Genomic DNA, 26,369 nt, shown 5'->3' with positions numbered 1-26,369 from the left:
TTTACATTGTTTAGCCTCAGTTTTGGGGCTGCATTGGTGTGAGAAAAATAATATATGTACATACATATATGTGGAGCGAGATATATGTGTTTTTACATATATATTTTTATATTGTTTCCGGGGTCCCGCACATGGGCGGGAATATTCAGTGCTTATGACTATTGATGAGGATCCCTGGAAGAGAAGCAGAACAATGTCATACATTCACCCCAGTACAGATATCTGGGCCTAAATCCATTTTTGCATTTGTCACCCCGAGTGGGATGGGTATGCTCAGACAAGAGTCCCATTCTCTCCACACCACTGGAGTCAAGCTATCCTGGCTGAAGAAGGCTGATAGCCACAAACCGGTCCTAGGATGCTTGATTCCGGTCCAGGAAAGAAATGGCTTGGCAGTTCGGGCTGGATTGTTCCCATGAGGCGCAGGGTCAAGGCTGACTTGCATATGGCCATGTATGAACTGGGGTGGTGTGGAGTGCAAAAAACAATGGATTCAGGCCCAGATCTCTGTACTGGGGTGAATGTATGAACTGTTGTTTTTGCATTTGTCACCTTGAGTGGGATGGGTATGCTCAGACGTGAGTCCCATGCTCTCCACACCACTGGAGTCAAGCTATCCTGGCTGAAGAAGGCGGATAGCCAGAAACCGGTCCTTGGATGCTTGATTCCGGTCCAGGAAAGACATGGCTTGGCAGTTCGGGCTGGACTGTTCCCATGAGGCACAGGGTCAAGGCTGATTTGCATAAGGCCATGTCTGAACTGGGCTGGTGTGGAGTGCAAAACAACGATGGATTTAGGCCAAGATCTCTTTACAGGGGTGAATGTATGACATTGTTCTGCATTCTGTCCATCAACTGTTGCTTTTGAATTTATTTTAACAACCTCAGAAAGCAACAGGTTAATATTGTGCAGCATGTTAAAATCACACTCAAGAGATATTGTAACTACCAGGAAAGTTTTTTCCAGAGAAATACAAATGTCACATTCCATAATTGTACCACAGTACATCGAACAGGACATGAAAAACACGGTTTCCTACATTATAAAGCACTTTCGGACAGAAGTTTAGACCCTTTCCCATACATTTTTTTCTTCCATGTTTAAGTCATTTGTTGAAAAATTCTCATTCCACCACCTTTAGGTCTTCTTTACCTCTTCTGATTAGAGATGAGGAAACCCACCAAAGAGGTCCTTTAGAAGGCAAACATTGTTGGCTCAATAACCCACAACAGGGTAGGATGTCACTTAAGCAACTCATTTTTGTGAGGAACTGAAATACACAACCAAAACAAATTAATAAATATATAAAGAAACCTCCGTACTGAACACCTCAGACACTTCAAGAGAGGGTTGAGGATGCAATGGCCACACACGGAAAAGCGTATAACAGGCATCTCAAAGGGTGCAGCAGAAGCGTCGATGGAGGCGCTGGTCTACCTTGATCAAAAACTGGGTCCCATCAGACAAGCCCTCATACTGTTTTGTACCTAGAGCAAGCACGTACAGCCCAGATGCCTAAACCTCAGTCTGGGGCCCCACCCCTCCAATTGTCGTTCGGCTCCTAAACTACTTGGATAGAGACTCTATCCTAAGAGCAACCCACTTGCTGGATTCCTTAAGGTACGAGAATGCACGTATCTTCATTATTCTGGGCTACATGAGGATTGTGCAGCAGCGCCGCCCCTTTCTTGCCATCAAGCAAAAGCTTTGCACTATGCCGCTAGACTACACCATGATGTCCATCGCCAGACTCAGAGTGCAGTTGAGGGCAAAACCCTTTTCTTCAAGATACTGGAGGAGGCTTGAGAATGGGTACAAGAGCGGAAAGTCCAGAGGCATTCCAGGGAATATGCCAAGGGGGTTGGGTGTGAAAGCCCTTGACTTCCCCATCCTAGAAACAAGAGAATAAGATCACGTCAAGCTTGTGGGGGTAGGACGTGCTACCCTGGAAGCAAGAACGAAGACAGAGAGGTGAGGACCTTAAGAGACCAATTATAGAGGGAGGAAGTTGAAATCCCTGATACTGATGTTGCACCCTACAGTAGGCTCTCGACCCGCTAAACTCTGATAAATTCTAGCCTTATTTCATGCTGGCAGAAACTGTCTGCAATTGATCTATGTCTTCCCTGTGGGATACTGGAAAGTAGGGGTTTTCAAACAGTTGTAGGAACTGTAATGAGCCCACTACAGTCCCTTCGTGGGAAAGGAGGCACTGGGTATGCCGGATCCCACACCTGCATTTACTCTTACATTAGTGTGTATGGGAGCCACTGATACAAAGTGTGGTTCTTGTTACTAATTGTGTTCATGGGAGTTAATGGGTAACAGATGCTTTGTGAGTCCAATTATAGGGAGAGTGAAATGGGGGGGGTAAACATTTTATTATAGGTTTTGTTCTCCACAGTTACACTAGAGACACCACTGTACTGATCATCCAATAGACTTGACCTGCAATAGGTGAAGAATGACAAGATTTCACTCAACAGATTTTGGAGGGGTGTGCAAGACTTGAAATACAGATCCCCTAACCGTGACAGACTGGCTCCTGGGCATGGACCGCTGCACCATTGCAAAAAAGATGGTATATAAGGTGAGGGAATGGCCCACTAAACAAACCCAGATTTGGGACCCTTGGAAACAGTACCACACTGGGCCCACTGCAACACCCTCCACTCCTGATCCCTTGGTTTTTACACATTTGTAGAGATTGCATGTCCTTTATATTCACTTTCTGACATTTACTGAGGCAGGTTTGAGGAGCAACTGGAAGAGTGACAAAAATACACAGTATGGCCTTTTTGAAGGCCTCAATCTGCTGAATCGCCATGGTCCAGGGATGTCTGTGCGCAACAGGACTAGTTGAGGAATCAGTTGAGTAACTAGGAAATAGAAGTGAAATCGGTGGGCACCTTGAAGCCCTCCCGACTTCTCTTTGGATAAAGTGATGGGATGGGGTCGATTCATGCTTAAACCTTTCGCATTTCTTCTTTGACTTATAAGGCGACCTCGACTGCAAAAACCTATTGCGGGAGCAGCTTCAAGAGCGAGAAAGCGTCTGTACCCTCGACATAGAGCATGATTTAAGTGAGGTCCAAGACTTATTTCGGTGTTCAGCAATCCACAGCTACGCTTCACAGTTCCAGAACACCATTGGGAACATAAGGGCACATTCTACCCACGTTTTAGAGTTGCGCCCCAAGCAGGGCACATCTGGTGTGGGTCGTAAATCAGAGTACACTTGCACGGTGCCACCTAGAGGCACATGGGCGCATTTCCATGAAACTTTTAGAATCCAGACTGATGCTTGCGTAATATTAGAAAGTTGAGGAGTCGACGGGTGTACATGAGACTGGAGCAGAGTGACACAGGAAAGAGAGACATATAAAGATGACCATGCAAAAGAAGTACAAAGTAATGGTAACTGCAACAGCTAGAGGAATCTGGGGAGAAGAGTGGGCACATGTGAATCTATAGCACTACATGCTACAAACAGATGCTTATAGGGTAAGTAACATTTTCCATTTGAGGCATATGTGGCTGTAGATATGTATGTTGTGCATTGACTGTAAAGCAGTCATCCCCTAAGCAATGGCTAGCATGTGGATTATTCAGAAGACTGAAAAAGGGTACGTGGTACAGCTTGACCAAAATGTGCTTTTTGGTGGGCTAATATTATTATTATTATTATTAATGATGATCAAATAATGAATTATTATTAGTATTAATATTAATAAAATAGGTTATTTTTTCTAACCAAAACCTAGATGTCTGAGAGTTCTACACTTGATGTTGCTCTGGCCACCCCTGCTGGTTACTCTGTATTACACCTTGGCAGAGTGGGGGTAAAAAAGGGGGCATTATCACTATTTCTCACAGTCTCTTGGTTGCGCAACTTTTGATACAAGGGGCTGTGTCTATGGGCTTTTACATCAAACTGTTAGCTGGCGCATTGATTTATTGCACCCTGGGCATGCAGGGAAGTTTTTATTTTCCCTGTACAAGTTTCTTCGAAGTCTTTGCTGAAATTCTAGAGTTTTACAGTTCTTGGAGAATTAAATGTGCATGTGGATGCATCTTCAGACCAGAATGGACAACTTCTTTTGGAGATGATGTCATTTTGGGATATGTCGCAGTTTGTGGTTCAGTCAACTCATATCGTGGGACACACAGCTTACTCACATTGCGTGTCACACCGTGACACTATCTTTTTTAATTCCTAAGTCTTGGAACTCAATATCAGTCCCCTGACTTGGTATGATTCATTTTCAGTGGTTCCTGGATCAAGGCCCGCGTGGACTTGGGTTTCGCTTCCATGCACCTTTTCGTAGTTGGGCCACTGTCTCCTCCACAGAGTTTCAGAGTTTAGTCTTGCCTCGAGCAAACACTCACCGTCCATGTCAGGGGACATAGACGTCAACGACAGATAGGTTGATTCCTGTCTTACACAGGCGACCAATCTCTTCGCACCAATTAAACAGAGAGAGGCAAATTCCTCAAGAAAAAGATAGTCAGCTCCTTGGTTCAGTGAGGAACTAAAAATGCTTAGCAAGCATTGCACGATATTTGAAAGAGATTGGAGGTGTCACTATCTTTCTAATGGTAACCCGCTTTATAAGAAGGCGTTGAATACCTACCATCGCACAATCAAGAAGGCTCAATCTGATTTCTTTTCAGATCAGATAAATATGTCTCAAAACAAGTCCAGAGAAATATTTAATATTGTTAAAAAAGTTCATGCATCTAGAAGCTTTGCTTCAGCTTTTTATAACTTATCTTAAGCTAAGTACACAATTGTCTGACTTTTTTGACACAGAGATTCAAACCACTGTGGATGCTCTACATCTCACGGACACTGCCTGGTCAAGGTTCAGTGATCCTATGGCAACGTAGGCTGAATTAATGCTCTCATGTGGCCAAGTGCTACAAGAATTTGCTCTGGTCTCACTTGAGAAGTCCTCTCAGGCCTTGAGCGCTTGCAAATCAGGGTCTCCAGATGGCCCTTGTTCTCCACACATTTTTTCTGCCAATTGTATGGCCATCAACCCGGTTCTAAGCTAGCTTTTAAACCAGTTTATGTGTCTGTCCGTAGTGCCCAGGATTTGGAAGCAGGCTAGGCTGATTCCTTTGTTAAAGAAGATAAGACCAATCTTGCCAATTTTCGCCCCAACTCTTTGTTGCAATCTTGTGCCAGGAGCTTGAAAAAATTGATTAATGCACTTCTTTATCCTACTCAGGCTTCCGCCCTGACTTTGCATGGAGACCACACTGTTAGAAGACTCTGACATAAAAAGGCTAGCAGTAGATCAGGGGAAGCAGGTAACACTGATTTTCCTTGATCTACTTTTGACACAGTCTCCCATTCGATTCTTTTGCAGCGCCCAGGAGGCCATAGGTGTCTGCGGTTCTGCCTTGGCCTGGCTCCGTTCCTTCTTGACAGGTAGGTCTCAGTGAGTCCGGATGGCCCAATTTGCCTATGACTCTTGCCAACTTTGTTATGGGGTCCTCCAGGAGTCTGCACTTAGCCCCACATTGTTTAATGTGTATATGACCCCCTTGGCTACCTCATGATAGAACCTTTTGGAGTACAGACTATATCTTTTGCAGACAATACGCAGTTGCTTCTTACTCTTGATAAAAATTCTCACAATGCACTGCATAACTTTCAGGCCTGTCTGTATTTCAGTGGATGCACAATAGCAGCCCCCAATGTTAAACCAATAAGACAAAATTCTTCTCTTTGGGGCCCCTTCCTAGCTGGGTCAGCAACCATTGGCCTAAAGACATTCCCCTGCCTGCCCCCTCTACTATGGTAGCACGCAATCTTGGAGTAAAGTTTGATACCATGGCTTCCTTTGGGGGTAGTAGGCACCTGCTTTGGCCTGCTAAAAATTATTTTAAAGTTTCTCATCTTCCTCCCACAGCGGAAACTGGTGATCCAGGCATTGATTACATCAAGGCTGGATTATGCCAACTCTCTGTACTGGGGCCTACTGGGGGAGATTGCAGCTTGTGCAACATGCTTTAAATACGCCTTCCCAGGAGAGCCCACATTCAACCAGGTCTTAAGTAACTACACTAGTTAATTATAAAAGAACGTGTGAGATGCAAATGTCCGGTCCTGGCACACAGAGCTTTTTATGACAGAGGCCCTTAGTGTCTGTATAGTAGATTTACACATTACCAACCAGCACAGCCTCTTCGGTCATCTATTGCCTTGCTGGTTACAATTCCACACCTTAGACGAAAAAAGTAGGGCGGCAGCTCCTTTTCTCATTTGACCACCAGTCAGACCTTCCAGGTCTGCTCTGCGCTTCTAGAGCCATTATGACCTTTATGAGACTTCTTAAGACCGAACTCTTTAGCTCTGAATTCAAGTTCCATTGTTAACAGAGAATAAGGCTAGCTATATAGAGCCGGCACACTCTGAGTAGCTGACACGCTCTACATATTCCTAAATAATAATACGTCTAAACAGTAGTGCTTAGTGAAAGTGTGTGGTGTAAACCAAGTTGCTGCTTTACAAATGTCTGCTACTGGGATGTTTCCAAGAAAGGATACAGAGGCCTCTTTCTTTCTGGTGGAATAAGCATAGGAGGAACAGGCAAAACTCTTTTAGCTTCTGCTGATCAGCTTTGGATGTACTAATCTAGCCATCTGGTTATGCTTGATTTTGACAAGGCCTTTCCTTGATGTGGTTCACAAAAAGCAAAAAACAGCTGCTAGAAATTAATTGTAAGGGACAAGAATGAAGGACCCTGAACTAGGGACCCATGAGTCTGGTGAAAACAACATTAAGATTCCACACCGTGGCCAGAGGCACCCGGGAGGAATTACTTTTTTTGAGCCACTCCATAACCCCTTTAATGACGAGAATCCTGTAGAGCGACACATGTTACCTATTCAGGAGATATGCAGGCTAGACCATATGTTTGGAGGTGCAGTAGGTAAAAAGTAATGTACTAAACAATGGCAGCAAGGGGGTCAATGAGGTTTGAGAGGCAATAACAGACAAACCTTTCCGGTATGGCAGCATAGCGGGCACGAGTAGTTGGCCTTCGTGCTTCCTTAAGAATGTTCATTCTGGAGGTAGATTGAGCTTACCAAATTATCAGACTTCAGGAGCCACCTGGTTTCTCTATGGTTCTGCGTGAGGCTGTTCAGACTGTTGGGGAACCTCTTGTACTGAACAACCAAATGTTCAAGGAGTGTGGTGAACCAGGATTGTCTGACCCACATGAGGGCCACTGGCAGGAGGGTGAGGGAAGGCTGTTGTAGCTTCAAAACCACAAATGGAATGAGGGGGAGGAAACTATACCTGACCAGTTCATCGGTAGTGCATTGCCCATGGACTGTGTGTGTGGAAATCTTGGGGCAAAGTTTTGGCATCTTGCATTTTCTGCTGTGGTGAAGAAATCCAGGTCCGGAAACTCCCATTGCTGGAAGCATTAAAGGAGTGCTGGATGGAGTTTCCACTAGTTGTCTGCTGAGAAGGTCAGCAAAGTTGTTGTCCACTCCAGGAAGATATCCACCAATAAATGAATCCTGTGGTGGAGAGCCCGGCACCAGATGGACTGAGCTATCAGAGAAAGATGAGGGAAGCAAGTTCCCCCTGCTTCTAAATGCAATACATGACTATCATGTTGTCTGTCCGTATGAGGACTACCTTGCCTAGTAAAGGCTTTCAGAGCTAAATGGACAGCTAGCATCTCCAGATAGTTGATGTGAAGATCCCTGTGGATGAGACCTAACTGGTCCTGGACAGTCTGGTTTTGTAAGCGACCCCCCACCACCAAGAGATGCGTCTGTTGCAATAGTGATCTCCTGAACTGGGCCGAGAAATGGCCACACCTGAAACAAGTTGTTGGTGTTTCAACACTGCAGAGAGTGATCAGTGCAGCGACTGATCAACACTAGATCCTCCAACTAAACCTCCCTTTGAGACAACTGATGTGATAAGCATCCCTAAAGAGGGAGCATGTGCAATCTTGCATGTGGTACAATGGCGATACAGGAGGTCATCATGCTTAGGAGGGGCATGACTGTCCGTACAGTAACCTATTGATTTGGCTTAAAAAGAGGCAGCAACGATTGGAAGGACTGAACTCTTTCCGGACTGGGATAGGCTTTGCCGACCACAGCATTCAGGATGGCTCCCAGGTAGGGTTGAATTTGAAGGGGCTGGAGATGGACAGCACCGCCGTTGCGCCCTTTATCAGCCAATCGTCCAGGTAGGGAAATGCATGGATTCGCTGTCTTCGCAGGTGTGCGGCTACTACTGCTGTAAGGCATTCGGTAAAAACTTGGGGTGCAGTGGTGACCTCACATGGAAGAACTTTGAACTGGTAATGCTAACCACTTACCATAACCCTGAGGTAGCGAAGATTTGCCTGGTGAATCAGGATGTGGGAGTCTGCGTCTTTGAGGTTGAGTGCAGCCATGAAGTTACCTTGTTGTAGCAGAGAGATGACAACCTGAAGAGGGACCATGTGGAAGTGTTCTGACGAGATGTATTCATTGAGGGGTCTAAGTTCCAGATTTGGCCTGAGGAACCTGTCCTTCTTCGGAATGAGGAAGTGGAGGGAAAATGCCCTTAAGCCCAGTAGGTGTTGTGGCACAAGCTCAACGGTCCCCTTGAAGGAGTGCTTGGACCTCTTCCCAAAGCAAACGCTGGTGTTCTGGGGAGAGGACATGTCTGTGGGTTGGTATGTTGGGTGGTGTGGAGGTAAGCTTTAGGCAGTAAGCGTGTTGGATGATGTTTAACACCCACCGGTATTAGGCGAGATGTGCCAAGCGGGGAAAAACATCTGAAGTCGTCCACCTACAGATCCCATGCGATTGGGGTGGAAGGAGTAGCAAACAATTATTTGGCTGGGGCAGCTCCCTTGGTGGAGTTACCTTTGCACTATTTGGCAATATTTCCATGGTAGACACGCCTGAAGAAGGCCCTTGTGGAAGTTGGTTGGGCAGGCTGACAGTAAGAAAATGTGGAGGGCTCGGGGGATGTTGTCTTGGAGCCTCTGCAATATGCGGAGCGGCAAAAAGACCCCCGTGGGGAAGGCGTCCATGGCTTTTGCCATTTTCATGTCATTCAATCTGAGGCCCAAATAGAAGTTCCTGATGGAAAGGCAGTTTGAGGAGATACTGTTGAATATCTAGCTTGAAGCCGGAGACATGGAAAAAGGCATGCCTGGGGAGCAGGACACTAGATTTAATCCCTACGAGCAGTGGTGTCAGCAGCTTTTGGGGCACACCTGAAGGTGGTGCTGGAAATCAGTTTGCATTCTCTGACCAACTTCAGAAGGTGTAGGAAGAGCTCCTCCATATTGTCCCAGAGGGCCCGGGCATATCTAGAGAGCAAAACAATGCAATTGGCGATGCATCAGTGGTTGGCAGACTGTGCTGTGACTCGATCACAAGCAGCACATATTCTTTTACTCTCTTTGTCCAGTGAAGGAGCATCGCCCAAGCACTGAGCATTTGCCCGCTTACGAGCCATATGAAACACTAGGGAATCTGGTGGGAGTTGGCCCCTAACATATATGGGGTTTGAGGGGAAGGCTTTCTACTTTTTGTCAACCCATGAGGTAGTAACTCAGACTTTGACCGGCTCCTTAAAGATATAAGGAGTGGGCTTGGGCATCCCGTTCAGCATGGGAAGATACTGCATAGAATGATGAGCGTAAGAAAGAGTCTGAAAGAGTAAATCCTTTTCAAGGGGTTATTTATGCAACTGCACGTTATGGAAAGCAGCAGCCCTACCTTGAACCTCATAGTAAGAAGAGGTGTCATCTGGCAGGGAAGGTCGGCAGGATAGAGGTCGGCATCAGTATCCACAGACGGATCTCCGTGTTAGGGTACATTGTAAGTGTCCACCCCACCGTGTTCACCCATGTCAGAATGGGGTGATCCCCATGGAGTGAAAGATAGTAGTTCAGGCAAAGAGGGAGGTGGGGAAGGTTTTGGTGGAGAATCTAGGTGGAGTGCAAGAGGGTGGTTGTATGACAGAACCACGCATTCCATTACCATGCATGCCATCACTGCGCGTCCTTAACAATGCAGATATCTTTACAACACAGGTCTTTCCCATACAAAATATTACCACGTATATCCCTTTACCAGAAGGCTGTGTCAGTATCCGACCTGTTTAGGGGTGAATGACAATTTCATTTCTGGTGGTGGTTGAACTGCTCCTGCAGCTGGTTTGGGGGCCTCTCTTCTGGTATGCACCGAATGTTAAGTTGCCAGTACCAACTTGTGCTTTCATGAGGATGGTTGCGGGTCAGATGGTCGGGCTGGCACTGAGCTGGAAGCTGGCAGTGCTGAGGATGTGAGTTTTAGAATTTTCTGCTGTGCCGAACTGAAGCCGTCTGTGGTGTCCAAATTTGATGGTCGGTGCCAACCATAGCTTGAAGGCAGTGGCGGTTCAGAAGGTTGCTTCTGTGGGTCCATAGCAACTAAACGTTCCTTGTGGGATAAAAGCAAAAAGAACAGAAGACGGAAGGAATGTTAAACAATGCTATATTTCACCACCATTCACAGATCTGGGTTTAATCCATTGTTTTTTTAGCTTACCACATCCCCCGTAATGGATCAAGATATCAAAATCCGCATTGGCCCTGCTCCACATGAAACCAATCCAGCCCGAACTGCCAGGCGAGGTCCTCTCTGGACCAGAAACATGTATCCTGGGACAGGTTTCATATTTAGGCTCAGATCTCTGTACTGGGGGGTGAATGTTTGACATTGTTCAGCATTCAGTCCATCAATTGTTCTTTTTGCATTTGTCATCCCGAGTGGGACGGGTATGCCGAGACGTGGGTCCCAATCTCGTCATACCACTGAAGTCAAGCTAGCCAGGCTGATGGGGGGGGGGGATACCCCGAAACCGGTCCCAGGTTGCTTGTTTCCGGTCCAGGGAGGACCAGGTATGGCATTTCAGGCAGGACTATTCCCATGGGGAGCCGGGTCAAGACTATTTTGCATATGGCTGGGTCCAAACTGGAATAGCATGGTGAGCAAAAAAACGATGGATTTAGCCCAAGATTTCTGTACTGGGGGTGAATGTTTGACATTGGTCAGCATTCCGTCCATCGCTTGCTCTTTTTGCCCTTGTGGGATAGAAGCCCGGAGCAGTGTTGAGGGCAAGGGGAGTTGTATTCACGACACGTTGAGCTGTAGGAGGCCTACGATCTCGAGGTTAGAGAAGGAACTCTCTTTGGGCGAAAAATCCTCCTGGTCAATGGCCGAAGGCTCAGGATGATGCTCTCCCTCGAGGTGCTGGCCGCTGAAGAGGTCTAGAGGATCTTCGTCACTCCTCCACAACATCTCGAGTCGATGGGCGAGGCGGTCTCAAAGGGTCTTCTTCAATCAAAAGGACCGGGACACATCGCAAAAAGCCCCGTTGTGCTTGAATGAGGCAGAGATTGCAAAACTTTGGAGATCGGCCTAGGGTTACTTTGCATGACACCTAGTGCAGCATCGAAAGGGCTCTGTTCCATCACAGGCAAAGCATTGTGAGGGGGGAAGAGTGGAAGGAAAGAGAGGCCCCAACGAACATACTTTTCTGTCAGTCAAGTGAAGGCTACATGACTTAAACCTTAAGTTCTCACTACTGTTCCTGGCCCACCTCTGGATCAAGGCAAACAGGAAATTGCATTTCTTTACTGACCCTAAAGAGGCTAAGGAGTGAGTAGAGCATCACAATGGTGCTGGTCCTTCTTTGTCACAGACACTACCTACAATCACACAGCCCTCTAAGGAAGGCCGGCGTAGACGCAGGGAGCCATGGGTGTGGAGAGCCTTACAACCACCCGATTCCCCTGGCCTGGAACAGCTAATACAGGAGAGGAGGAGTACACTGCAGGCGGCTGCATTCTATGATGCTGTTCTTCCACTGTATGCAAAAGAAGATAACAAATTCACCAGTGACGAGGGCTCTGTGTCATCTGTCCTACTCCACAGGGCTTCAGCACACCGCCCATTGTAACTCCACAAACCGCGGATGATATCCTTTAACTGTCTTCATGCTTGTAACTCACACGCAAAGCTCACATACTGGGCTCTGTCATTGCTCCTAACCATGTACTTTTTCTTTCACAGGATCCAATGAACTGGCTTACTTGTGGCGGGAGCTGCAACCGAGACACACCCTGGTTCCCCATATACTCTGAGACATACGCCTATGTTCTACCATGTGAGAGCCCACACAACTTGTGGGAAGTGAACAGACTGATAGCTCTGCCTGGAATGCAGACGCCTATGCAGCCCACTCACTTGGCAGGAGCGGACTGCCCTCGCAGACACCCACTTTAGTACAGCCGGAGAAATGGGAACTCACAGAGCTGTCATACATCAGGGATCTTCACACCACACACGTCGCACATAATGTTGACTACCCCATACCAGGTATCACAAGCTTGGACACGAAGTTCACGCGTTTAGGCAGGATGCCAGGTGCATCTTTGCTCCCTATGATATTTTATGATTCCTTTCATTGTAATGTGTTTGATTAAAGTTATAGTCTGCCCCTGTCTCTCTAAACCCTTCCTGCTGCTACCTGACCCAGTGTGCTGGGCAGACACAGAGGGCCACATCCTCCACAACTACAATGTCTACCGGCACTAACATCTTAACATGGAATATCCGAAGGATGCACACTCCTTCCTGAAGGTATGCAGTTTACTCGTACACGCGTCGCAGAAACACACAAATAGCATTTTTCCAGGAGTCCTATCTCATACAAGCAGAGGCTCTACATCTGCAGATGGGTCAAGTATATTCCACCAGTTACTCATTTATGCTCGAGGAGTCTAAGTGTGGATTTACGCTGGAGTTCCGTTTACACTGTGGCGACCATGATAGCTGCTAAGTGCTTTTTTGAGGGCTGATTACATAGCAGCCAGCTGTTTTGTGCTGTCTTCGCGCCTAACTCTGAACAGAGTGTATTTTTTGCAAAGGGTGTCTGGCGTTCTTTCGTGCTGGAGCAATCTCCCATGAGTGATAGGTGGTGACTTTAATAGTGTGCTCAATGTGGACCTGGACTGTTCCTTCCCACCCCTCTCCCACACATTGCCCACCTCTAACGCTCCTGCACTGGCAAACTGGCTACAACAATGGCGATTGATTGATATTTGGTGCAGATACAACAGACATGTGAGAGTATACTTGTGTTACTCCTGTGTTTATGATCTACACGTACAAATAGACTGGCTCGTCACCACGACAGATAGAATACTTCTCATCACACATACGGACTACTTGGGTAGGACACACTCGGACCACATCCCGCAGCACTTGTGTTTATGCTGGAACCACGGCCCTTCTCCCATTCCCACATGGCGCCCTCGGGCAATCATACTAGAGGACCCACCATTCAGGGTTTCCCTTGTTTGCTGCCTATCCGAATAGTTTGATGTCAACACGGATACCACGTCCTCCGGCCTAATTTAGTGGGACGTTTTAAGGTGGCAGTTAGGGGACACTGCTAAGACGCACTGCAACTCTGATAAGGCAGGAACGTTACTCGTCTGGCTGATATGTCAGTTAGCACCAAGGTTACCTTATACCATCTATACTTTCAGGGACTAAAACACACATATACTTGCAGAGGGCAATAAAAGTTCACACGTTACTACACCTCCCAATATAAGTAGACAACTGTAGCCATACTCGTAGACATCAAATCTTTCCTGGCCCCCGTAGTCCTCCTCTGTGCACCACCAGATCAGCAAGAGGTACTCAATGGGGATATTACACTATATGAGGTTCAGGAGGTCATCTGTGCCCTGCCACGGCAGGACCCCTGGCTACCGCAGGAATTCTACAACACATACAGTACACAACTGGCCCCTAGAGTAAGGACACTCTATGATGAGGGTCTGGGCAATTCTCACCTCCCGACCATGCCATGTGAGGCCCTATTCATAACGTTGCCTAAGCCAGGCAGAAATCCGGAGGAGCTGTCCTCTTACAACCGCTGGCACTTCGTAACACAGACTACAAGACACTAGCAAAAATACTGGCTGATAGATCGGCTCCTCTGTTCCCACATCTGTAACACCCTGACCAAATGTGTTTGTGTCGGCCAGGAACACTTCTCTAAATCTCTGCCGCTTTTTCAATATTCTTATTCATGCCCCAGCCACATGCCCACATTCAGGCTGCCTGGTACTTGACCTAGAAAAGGCCCTTGAGTCCCTGGAATGGAATTACCTATTCAAAAAGCTCCCTCGCTATGGCTTGGACACATGTTTTGACCGATTACTCGAGCTATTATATACCAGCCCAACAGCCAGGGGCCAGACTGGACAATTTATATTTGACCCAAGCTCTCTCCACAGGGGCACTCGGCAGGGTTGCCCATTGTCCTCACTGCTTTTCTTACTAGCTATAATCCCTGGTCCACATCCTTATGAGACAAGGCCAGCAGTGGGGGATACCCCTGAGTGATCAACAACGCTCTGTGCCACTGTATGCAGAAGACATGCTCCTATATCTCAGGGATCTTTAGGATGTTCCACACATTATAGCACATTTGTTTGACAAGTTTGCGGTGACCTCCGGCCTTAGGGTCAATTGAACCAAATCATACCTCCCAATTGTGGCCACAACACCAGATCCTGCCCTTTAAATCAACAAAATGTCCCTACCGTGGCAAACTGAAACGTTCCGCTATATGGGCATCGGCATATATAACTCCCCTGTCGACCGCATGGACAGTAATTTGGCCCAGGCAGAAACATTTATACGGGAGCAGATGGCACTTTAGGGGACCATATAGCTTTCAGTAACTGGCAACATAGCCCTCATCAAAATGGTTATCTTACAGCGTCTCCTGTAATACTTTGCCAACCCGCCCCTATATATGGCCAAACTGTTTTTGCAGTCCCTTGAACAACTAACCAGAGATTTTATTTGGCATGCCTTACGCTGCAGTGTGGCCCTTACTAAACTCAAGCTTCCACTAGATCAGGGCGTCCTAGGCGTGCCAAACTTTAAACACTACTACAAGGCCTCTCAGCTGCAATGGGTGGCCAGATGGAGGACACTGCGACAACCTCTCCCCCATGGGATTTCCTCTGCACTTGTTCCATCCACCCGCTAAGGTTCCGCTACCCCAATCACTCATGTTACCTGTGGCCTATTGCTGCTTTTCGTGGAGCCTTTTCCTCACCACATCAGTAACCCCTTTACCCACTTATACCACAGTGTTGCACAAGAAATGCCAAAGCTACATGGAGGTAACGCGAGCAACCAAGTCCTTTGGCCTACTTTGTGGCCTCCTCTAGCCAGCAAGCCTATGTGTCACACTTCCCAACAAATTATTATTTTTCACCACCCATGAGGAGGTATGGATGTGGTCTGAGGGACCTATCCTGACTTCAGGCTAACATACCAAATATCAAGGAGGAACGATACCCAAATCAGCAGAGATTGACACCACCCACAGGAGCCCCCACAAAGGGTAGGGTTGTAGGAGACAGGGGGACTCTGTCGTCTACCATTTGCATGAGGAGAGATCCAGGGTCCAGTGGTACAGAAGAGATGGACGGCGAGATAGAGACAAACGTACCAGGTGAACTAGAGTCCTCAACAAGGCACCCAAGGGTTTTGCCCAGGTCAGCAGATGTTCTAAACTTAGACCCTACAGGTTTGGTAGGGTATTTTACAAGATGACATTGGAAGAGGCTGTGAGAGTCCGCTGTCTGGTGTGCAAGCTGCATTTCTGTTGTGGTAGAGGTCGCAAAGCTGCTCTGGTTGAAAACATGTTCACCCCCACAGAACAGTGCTAATGTGCAAGTACATTTGGGCTTATGTTATGCTGTTGCTTTTGTTAATTGTTTTTTTTGTTGAAAGGGTCGGTGCATGTTTTGCATTCATCAGAGAATTGGGAAACACCCACAATGACACTGAGACATGGTCATTACCTGGGACGTACATCAAACTTCTTGTATTTTAACATGACTAGCCACACAGTTTGCGCCCTTGCTGGTGCGCACCAGAGTCTCCCCGTTCTCTCAATGTCATATTACGGACACGTCCTAGAGATAAAATATCATCACTTGGAATGTCAGGGGACTAGGCACTACTATGAAACATCACAGAATGTATGCCTTTCTGCATAGGCAGAGGGTTCACAATGCCTGCTTACAAGAGACACATATGGTAAATGCAGAGCTGGAAAAACTAAGGTAACGCTGGAGTTATATGGCACAGATATCTCAGCTATTGCAAGGGGCAAGTTAATTTGGTAGTTTCGGGGGTCCCTTTTGCCCTTCATCAACTGCACTTAGACCCAGAGGGTAGATATACATTCCTAGAAGGGGTGCTGGATGGTATACCTGTATTTATAGCTAATGTCTATGCACCCAACAAAAGGCAACTACAGTTCCTGGATTCTTTAGCACCGCAAGTCATTGCGGCGCAGTGTGAGATCAATAGAGTGTTTGCAGACTATCATATGACACCACATGCGTCCCCCCATACCACATAACATGCCAGTATCACCCAATTCTTGGCTCAAGCACAAGTTCTGTGTCTCACAGAGGATCAAAGGTCATCCTTGAACGTTTACTCGGGGATCCAAAGGTGAATGTGGCCATAGACCAACTAACAAGGGGAAAAACTCCTTCGGAAATCTATTTTTTTTAATTTAAATATATCTTTTATTGATTTCACAGGAGGAAAGAAAATATGGTTGTTACATCATACATTATCTCACATCTCGAAGGTGTGCGCAATTGTCAGGGGACGGTTCACATAATACAGTGTTACATCACATTTTGTATTATAGAAGGATCATATCACATTCAGTCCAGCTGCAATGGCGTTGAGAAGGGGGTGGGGTTAATAAACTTGGGGGTGTGAAGCGTACGTCGTGGTGGGAACGTGTTGGTGTGGTGGGGGCTCGGATGTGTCATCGTATTTTGCCTATAGTTGTTCGTCTATTCCTGGGAGGGTGGTGTACCACTCAGTGGGAGGTGCATGGTGTGGGCGAGGTGGGGAGGGTGTCGTCGTGCCGGTCAGGTGGAGGTGTCACCAGCAGATCCAATAATGTCACAATCTGGTGGTTCGTGGTTATCCCTATCGGGGACTTCGGGACTGTGGTCCACAGTGCCTATTCTGTTCGCCGCATCGTGGTTTCTTCTGGGGGAGGTGTCGTTCGAGGGAATTCCCGGCGCCTGGCATTCTCTATGGAAGGAGCTTAGCATTTTGTCCCATAGGCGCAATTGGGAACTTTCTCAGTCCTGTTGTTTCCTCATTGTGAAGGGTAATGCTTTCTGCTCTCGCCCAGTTGTCCAGGGAGGCGCACCAGTTTTCTGTTAGGGGCGGTTCCATGCGTTTCCAGTGTTTGGTGATGAGTCTCTTGGCCGTAAGTAGGCCTAGGTCCCAAAAGCGGGAAGGGACTTTATTGTGTTTGGTCCTCTTGTAGAGGCCCAACAGGCATGCCTCCCATATGTGCGGTATTGGCATGGCCGTGCTCCGTTCGAGTAACGGCAACACCATCTGCCAGTATGTTTGAATCCGTGGACATTGCCACAGCATGTGTAGCAGGTCCGCCCCCGTCAGTGTGCATCTCGGGCAACCTGCCACAGCGCCCGGGAAGTACTGGTTAATTTTATCTGGTGAGAGGTATGCTCTATGTAAAATGTAAAACTGAATCAGTTTAAAGCGTGCGTTGCGGGGGATGTTTTTGGGGCTCGCTATTACTATCGCCCATTCCTTGTCCGTCCAGTCTTTCCCCCTGTCAACCACCCATTTGTCACGCAATGGCTGTAAGGTATGTTGTGTGTGTGATAACAGTGCTTGAGTCAACCAGTGTACCACATGTGAGCCATTTCCCATTACGTGTAGGCATTGTATTAGCTGGTGCGTGGGAGGTTTCTCTGTGATGTTTCCCGATCGTTGTGTGTATGCCATGATTATGGAATCATGTTGTAAGAACTGTCCCGCCGGCATTCCCGTGTCGTTAGCGAGCATCGCGAAAGGTATCAGGGCGCCATCGACGTATAGGTCCGCCATGGTGTCCACTCCCGAGCGGGTCCAGTGCTCCATCGCCGCTTCTGTGACCACGGTTGGGGTCTTGGGGGTGCCTAGGAGTGGGAGCGCTGGGGCATATGGCTTCCTCCTTCGGAAATCTATGCCCCAGTTTGGCGACCCGATTCTGAGGCACCCCTTTGTACACTCCATGTACAAAGGGGTGCCTCAGAAACAGCTATTACCAGATTCCGTGAAGGAAGCCACTATAGTGGTGCTGCAAAAACAAGGGCGGGTGCCACTTGAGGTTCGATAATCTAGACTGCTTTCTCTTTTTACCACAAACAACAAAATATTGGGGAAATTAATGTGAATCAGCTACTACCCTATTTGCGGGGGCTGCTCCACCCGATCAGCGCGGGTTCGTCCCTGGACCCCAGCAGTTGTATCCTTGGTCACAGAAAAGGACTTTAAAACTCTTTCATGGCCATGCTAGTTTGAAGTGCGGCCTGCCATGGTAATCATGGGCACCATCTTGTACACGGAAACCCCTGGCCTGGATGGGCACAGTATAGGTATATTCGGAGTGATGGTGGCTCAATAGGGGCACTCTTCAAGGATGCCCCTTGTCCCCTATACTGTTTCTCCTGGCCCTCGAGCCTCTTGCCTGTTCGCCACAAAGCAGAAGCCAGTTGTGGGGAATCCAGATCCAGGATACATAGTGGGGAATCCAGATCCAAGGATACATACCATACAGGCGTATGATACACTGATGATGCGCTACTGTTCCAGAGAAACCCGGAGCATTGCCTTCCGTAATTGGTTCAGTTACTATTGGACTTTGTAGACCTAGCTTGATTGCCCAATATATGTTGTAGACTTCATGAGATAGGAAACCATTAATATCAAGTATTTAGGAGGTGACAAATGCAAAAAGAACAATTGATGGACAGAGTACAGACCTGACCTGGCAGTTCAGGCTGGACTGTTCCCATTGGGTACAGGGTCAAGATTGGAAACTGGAATGGCATGATGAGCTAAAAAAAACTATGGATTTAGGCCCAGATCTCTGGGGTGAATGTATGACATTGTTCTGCATTCTGTCCCTCAATTGTTCTTTTTGCATTTGTTACCCCGAGTGGGACAGGTATGCCCAGACGTGGATCCTGTGCTCTCCATGCCACTAGAGTCAAGCTATCCTGGCTGATGAAGGCTGAAAGCCCGACACCGGTCCTAGGATGCTTGTTTCCAGTCCAGGGAGGACCTGGTCTGGCAGTTCGGGCTGGACTGTTCCCATTGGGCGCAGGATCAAGACTGACTTGCATATGGCTGGGTCCAAACTGGAATGGCATGGTGAGCAAAAAAACGATGGATTTAGGCAGAGATCTCTGTACTGGGGTGAATGTTTGACATTGTTCTGCATTCTGTCCATGAATTGTTCTTTTTGCATCTGTCTGATCTCATGCATCACTGGTTTGGGAAGATGTCTCTGTCTATACAGAGAAGTCTCAAGTAGCCCCAAAAGGTCTGAAACTGGTGCAGAAATATTTGGCAGAGGCTAACAACCCCAAGGAACAAGGTGTGACTCTATTGTCTTTAAAGCAGCCGAGTGGAGTCTGTTTTCTAACCAAAGAGATGGGCCCAATCAAAGGGCATGCCCATCAGTGAAGCCTGCACATTGTTAGACAAATCAGTGAACCTCATCGAGGCATGATGATGAAAGACCACAATGGTATCAACAACCCTGCCAGGGCAAACTGTGGTATCCAAACCTGCGCAAATAACATATTTAACCGAGTCTAGCACATCATTGTATTATATGAGCCAAAAAGGCATTATGATCTTCTAGGACTACCTACAAGAACTCACTGGCTATGTCCTATAGTGCAAGAGTGTATCAGCATAGTATATGAATTGCGTTTAAAGACTGCAATGTCACACTGGCTAAAGAAAACATAGGTTTGCTAAAGGCATCAATCCTTTTAGATTCTTTATCCAGACAAGTGAAGGGAATTAGGATTTCTTTTGCTGATTGAGACCTGAACAAAAAAGGCTCTCTAGAGTGGGGTGCTTGGTGAGAAAATCTGGGTCACTAGGAGCTGGTTTATGATGTCTGTCCAGCTGCCTGTAGGCAGGACGGCAAGAACATGGTTTCAACCAACTAGCCATCAGAGTATTAGTGAGGGCATACATAAAGTAAAGTAAAGGCTCAGAAGTTTCTTGCTTGGGCGGCAGTATATTCAAAACATTTGCTGTAATCTCAACAGAGAGCAGTGGAAACTCTAGCACCTTAGCTGTCCTCCGAACCACCATAGCGAATGAGGCACTCTCCTGTGTTGGTGTCCCAAGTGGTGAGTCAAACTCTGGCTGAGATAAGGTGCCATGTCTATTGGAATTTTGTAAATGAAGGTACACGGTGCATTCAGTGTAATAAGAGAGAGTAAGTCATCCCCCTCACCATCACCATCACCACCATCATCATATTCAACATCAACATCCTCGGGTAGCCCCTACTCGGACACAGGTTCAGAGTCAGAACAAAAATAATGGAGCCTCTGCTAATAGCTGCAACACGGTAGAGGCCCAGGGTTACAATTAGGAAGCATGCTCATCAACTGCACTTTTAAAATTTCGTAGCACAATATTTTTGAGTTTAGGGGTCAAACATGGGCACCAGCACTGAGTCATCCTCCGGCGTTGATACCGGCGGCGGGTATTGGCATGGATTGTGAGGCTGGCGGGAAAGTTAGTATGGGCCAGGTAATGAGGATCAAGGTGAAACATGGTGTTGGTGGTTGGACATTGTTAGAAATGGGGGTCTCTAGTTGGCAAGAACTTGCACCTTTGTCCAACTAGGGACCCTTCTTACTAGTCAGGATAAGGGAGTTACACTCCTAGAATAACCCCTGGTCACCGCCTTTGCAGCTTGGCAAGAGCAATCAGGCTGATCTTAGAGGCAGTGTGTAAAGCATTTGCATATTTCCAACAGTAATACAATGTAAGCACTACAAAAGGGCACTACACCAGTTTAGAAAAATATCCAATGTTATAGTTTTACATACTTGAGACAAGACCAAAAACGATAAAAAAATCCGTAATGCAGTACTTAGAAATCTTCAGTTATCAAAATAACCTTGAAAAGCAGCTCCTGAATTCCCTCTGGGGCTATCACGGCTTCGTGAACAAACAAATCCACACAGTTCTGGCTGACCGTGGCGTCGAGGGCCAGCTACGGTGTCGGGAAGACCCGCAAAACAGTATCTTTAAAAATGCAGGGCATCGGCGACCTCTCGTTGAGCTTCTGAAAGCCCGGCGTCCACAGGCGTCGGTTCCGGAGGTCGGTGCAGGAGTCGTCGGGCCCTTGAAGTCATATCCGTTGCAGATCGAACTCCTCGCAGTTGAAGTCATGAGCGCTGGCGTCGGGTGCTGCTGTGCGAATTGCAGAAGTGCAGCATACGATGCCCTCGGGTCGCGGTGACAGCAGCGGCTCGGGTGCGGCGTCAGATGGCGTCGTCGGTGAGACCAGGGTCACGGTGTGAAGTGATGCAGTGCTCGTCTCTGTGCTTGCAGGTCACGGTGCAAGCAGAGGCGTCGTCGTTGCTGAAGCGCTGTCATCGACTGACGAACTGGAGTCGATGGTGCCGGCAGGCCAAGGCTGCGTTGTGGGACGAGGGCAGTGTGTGGTGTAACTTTAGGAGCAGTGCCCTCGAACCACGGTGCAAGCAGCGGCATTTATTTCGGCGTGGAGCATCATCGTCGGGGATACCAAGGCGGCATTGTGAAGCGAGGCTATGTGGTGTGCGGTGCCCACAGGTCATGGTGCAGGCAGCGGCTCGGTGGCGGCATCAGCAGTGAGACCAGGGTCGCGGTGAGTTGTTGCGGCGGTGCACTCTGCAGTGCCTTCAGGACAAGGAGTCGGCAGCAGGTTGCTTTTTCTTCTGTTGCAGCACAAAACACATAGTCCCCAGTGCTGAGGGTAGAAGAACTTGAAGTCATTGCTTTTTCTGACACTTACTGAACAGGGTGCAAGCTCTACCTCAAGTCCTTGGAGAAACTCACAAAAGTAGATTGCAGAAAGTTCAATCCAGTCCTTTCACTGCCCAAGACAGAAGCAGCCACTGCAAGAAAACACAACAAAGCACTCAGCAAAGTGGTAGTTCCTCCTCACACCTTCTCCAGCTCTTCTTCTTGGCAGTCTTCTTGGTCCAAAAGAATTCTAAAATTCAGGGGTTAGGCTCCACTTTTTATAGCCCAAAATCCTTTGTCCGCTCAGGCAGAGAGAGTCTGTGCCCAGCTAGAACCACTCCTGCCCTCTCTGGTGTGGCTTCCTGGCAGGAGGTGGAGACGTCATTGTCAGAGGCAGACCAGGCCCCCTACTCTAAATACAGCCCAGGTCTACTCAGCCCTTTCCTGACCCACCTAGACTATCCGAAGCCACTGCTTCTTCCCTGCCCCTGTCATCCAAAACCCAGAGAGTCAATCCACAAACCCAGCTGAGGCCTGCAGGATGGCTGAGCAAGAAAAGACCTACTTTCTAAAAGTGGTATTTTCAAACCCAGAATGTAAAAATCACCTTCACTAAAAGATGCATCTTTCGATTCTGAGTTTGGGCATACTAAACTTTATTTTCCTACCTAGTTACCAGGGCCAGTTATGTTTGTAAGATGTTTTAAACAAACTCCCCATTCTGTCCTATGGGGAACAGGTAGTCTTGCAATGGTGAAAAAACAAATATTGGCAGTAATTCACTATAAGGACATGCCACACACACCTGGGCATGTCCTACCTTTCCCATGCACTGCACCCTGCCCACAGGGGTACCATCCGCCTACCTTAGGGGTGACTGACATGTAAGACAAGGGAAGGTTAGGGCCTGGCTAGTGGGCACACTTGCCAAGTCGAAATGGCAGTCCCTGACTGAACACAGGCTTTGCAATGGCAGGCCAGAGTTACATTTACAGGCCGTTTGTGTGGGTGGCACAATCCAGTGCTGCAGCCCACTAACAGAATTTGATTTACAGGCCCTGCTACGCTAAGTGCACTTTACTATAGACTGACAGGTAAATCAAATATGCCAATTATGGAAACACCAATCCATAACACAGTTTACAACAGGAGCACTTGCACTTTACCACTGATCAGCAGTGAGAAAATTGCGCAGAAACACTAAGCCAGCACAAACAGTCAAAACGGGGAGGTCAGAAAGCAAAAACTAAGGGGAAACACGCCAAAAAATGCCAAGTCTAACAGACCTGCTGACAGTAACTTGACTTGAGGCCCCAGTGATTTTGTGAGATCTGAAGGCACACCAGAGTGACCCGGAAGGACATTCAATATTCAGAATATGGCTGCTTTGAAGATCTCTATCTAGTTGTCGGTTGAAGATGGCATGAGGAACTCGAGGCAGCCCAGGATCGGGTAAGGACTTAGCTTAGTATCCGCTAACCTCAATGGAATGCCATTCTGATTGGAGTCGGGACTTGGAAGATGGGTCTGATTTCCCGCTTCACTTTTTTATGCTTGTATTTGGACTTGGATTTACAAGAGGACTTTGAGAGTGAAGTGTAATGGCTGAGGGGAGAGAGTTATGTGGATGTTGGCAGCAGGTCAAAAGTGAGCTGGGCAGCGGGCTTTGTCGGTGTCCTGTGGGGCCGGAATAAAGAATCTGGATAGTACTTCAGTCTCCCTGAATCTTCTCATGGCTTGACCATCAACAAGGACTCAGCTCAGAGCGCATTAAGCAGCATGTATTCCGGGAGCTCAAATGTTCAAAAAGAAATTGGACTTACCCAGTATCCATAAATGCCAGTGCGGGTGTAGTTGGTGTGAATATCCTGAATGAAGGGAATATGCTGGTGCTTCACAAAGATCAGTAGAAGAAGGCCCTGAAGACGGAGGGAGGCAACCTGAAAGAAAGCACAAGGGGGTGAAACAGTAAGTATATAAGAACAAAGCGGGCTCAAGCACTAAAAAGACAGTGGCTACAGCATGCTTTGGTACGCATAAATGGCATTGACTAGAATGAGGTCAGTAGATACAGAAAATAGATGTCAAAGAGAGAACTGAGAAAATGAAGAAGAAATAGCGGAACAAGCTCTATAGAGAAGAGAGACCGGCTCCATACAGACAGAAACTAGAGGACAGAGTAAGCTCAGTAACTACCAAAGTGATAGGCCAGAGAGAGCTTTTTACACGGAGAAGTCAGAATGAGCTCTATACAATGCTAAAGTTCAATCCATTCAGAATGCGGCAACTAGAATTCTGCTTGAGTTACCTAAACATCATCCTACATCGAAAGCTATAAAACAGCTTCACTGGCTTCCAGTACGACGACGGGTCGATTTTAAGATGCTTTGCCTGGTGCACAAAGCCTTGTTTGGTGATGGGGCTGAGGATGTGCAATCCTAGTTCTCATGTTATCTTCCCCTGCGGCCTCTAAGGTCAGCCTCTCTTGGCCTAGAACAACTCCCCAAGATAAAAAGAGTAAGATGTGGAGGTAAACGGTTTTCCTTCCTAGCATCCAAACTCTGGAACACACTACCTGTAAATTTGAGAAGGTTACCTAATAGATCGTTTTTAAGGAAAGAAATTAAAACATGGCATTTTTCCCAACCCTAATACGTCAGTTGTTATGTCTCAGTCATCTAATCCCAGCACCAAGGCGCTTCGGCAGTAGCGCGCTTTACAAATACCATCAGTCAGTCAGTGAGTCAGTCATAAGGGGAAGGGGCCAGAGCCGGTTCTTTAATATCATACAAGAATGTTTGTTCATGCACGGAGGCCAAAAGCAAGCTCTTTACATTCCGAAGATGGGCTGTAGCAAGATCTGTACCCGCAAAGCAGAAATAATGAAGCAATTTAGAGAAAGGCAAAGATGCTGTCACCGCACAATAATGGCAGGGAGGACAGACGGACAACTCTATGCAGCAATTGATGGAAATCAAGGAGGTATATACAAAGGACAGAAGCTGAAGCGAGTACTATACCTATTGAGATGAGAGACCAGGGAAAACATGGTACCTACAAAGGCTACAGCAAGCTCAAAAAGAGACCAGAAATCGGATATAGTGCTATGATAGTGATTAACTCGGAATCTCCCTACACAATTATAAATAAGGAAGTATGGCAAATTAAATTTGTTGAAAGCTAAGGTGAGGAATTCGAAGACCATGATATCAAACTTAAAAGCTTTATGGGCAAACTATAGATATAGTTGGTTTGCTAAAGTTGTTCTTCAGGTTTATGAACAAGGAAGGTAAATTCACACTTTATGTGTCAGAACAGGGACCATTAGTGTTAGACATGATGAATCAGGGAGAGTTTGGTACAGTTGAAGATCCAAACAGCCCAGAACTGGTGTTATTATTATTCAGAAGAATGAAACGGTTAGGCAGCAGGTGTTAGACTGATGCCACTGCTTTTCAGGCAAAACTGGGAAATTACAGGAATTTTGATACCGGATTGTGTTAAAGAGACACATTGTACAAGGTATACACAAAGGTAGTAAACACTTACAATCATCAAGGATGAAGTTGCCTCAGAAATAAGAAAATTACAAAGGCCAGCATAATAGAACCAGTACAATCCTCAGACTCAGTAGATCTGCGTGTACTGGCATGAAGTGCCAATGGAAAGTTGAGGTTATGTTATGTTAGAAGTGCTTGTATAGCGCATGGCTGCCCCAGCAACGGGGCTTCCCAGCGCTTGCGAACGGGTGGCCATAGATGGCGACTGCTAGCCAGATGGAAATACAGCCAAGGAATGTCTCTTTCTAAACCCAGGGAGCAGGAGCTCAGGGTGCAGGTGCATCCTATGCTAGATGGATGAAAACAGCCAGGTTTTAATCTGTTTTCTAAATGCCCAATGATCTTGTGTGCTGTGCAGCGTGATTGGAATAGAGTTCCATAAGACTGGGGCCAGGGACCTAAATGAGCGCCCCCCGCTCTGCTCCTGTGCACCCTAGGAGTGCAGGCCAGATGTAGTTCTGCGGAGTGAAGTGCTTGCGTTGGGACATATAGTGTGCAGAGCCCTTACAGTATCTGGGGGCCCTGGCCATGTAGGATACTGTGAGTGGTACAGAGAGTTTTTAACTGAATTCTCTGTTCGATCGGCAGCAAGAGTAGGCGGTACAGGAGATAGGAGGTATGACAATACTTAGGGAAGGCAAAAAGAGTGCGGGCAGCCGCAGTCTGTACCCTTTGAAGTCTCTTCGTAACCGTTTTATTTGAACCCAGTAGTAGTCCTATGTGTTGACCTGAGTTGAGGCTGTGTATTGACAAGAAAAGATCTTTGTAGATCAATTTAACCCCATGTGTGCGTGTGACGGCAGGGAGCCGTCACGCCTCACGGTGGGCGTGTGCGGAGGCCGTCCGAACCCCGCCCGCTCATTAAAA

General features: G+C 47.2%; 1 protein-coding gene across 2 annotated transcripts in view; it reads right to left on the bottom strand.

The window, feature by feature from the left end:
- INPP5K (inositol polyphosphate-5-phosphatase K) overlaps positions 1-26,369 on the bottom strand; it is a 425,899-nt gene that overhangs the window by 224,992 nt on the left and 174,538 nt on the right. For both annotated transcript variants that reach the window (XM_086955215.1, XM_086955214.1), the window contains exon 5: positions 23,766-23,882. In XM_086955215.1, coding sequence (XP_086811341.1) covers positions 23,766-23,882 — 117 coding nt within the window. The remainder of the gene's footprint in view (positions 1-23,765; positions 23,883-26,369) is intronic.

This window comes from Lissotriton vulgaris, chromosome 2_1, assembly GCF_964263255.1.
Source record: "Lissotriton vulgaris chromosome 2_1, aLisVul1.2, whole genome shotgun sequence".
Classification (NCBI taxonomy): Eukaryota; Metazoa; Chordata; class Amphibia; order Caudata; family Salamandridae; genus Lissotriton; species Lissotriton vulgaris.
Note: the sequence above shows the minus strand (reverse complement) of the source record. Positions and strands in the feature narration are given on the sequence as shown.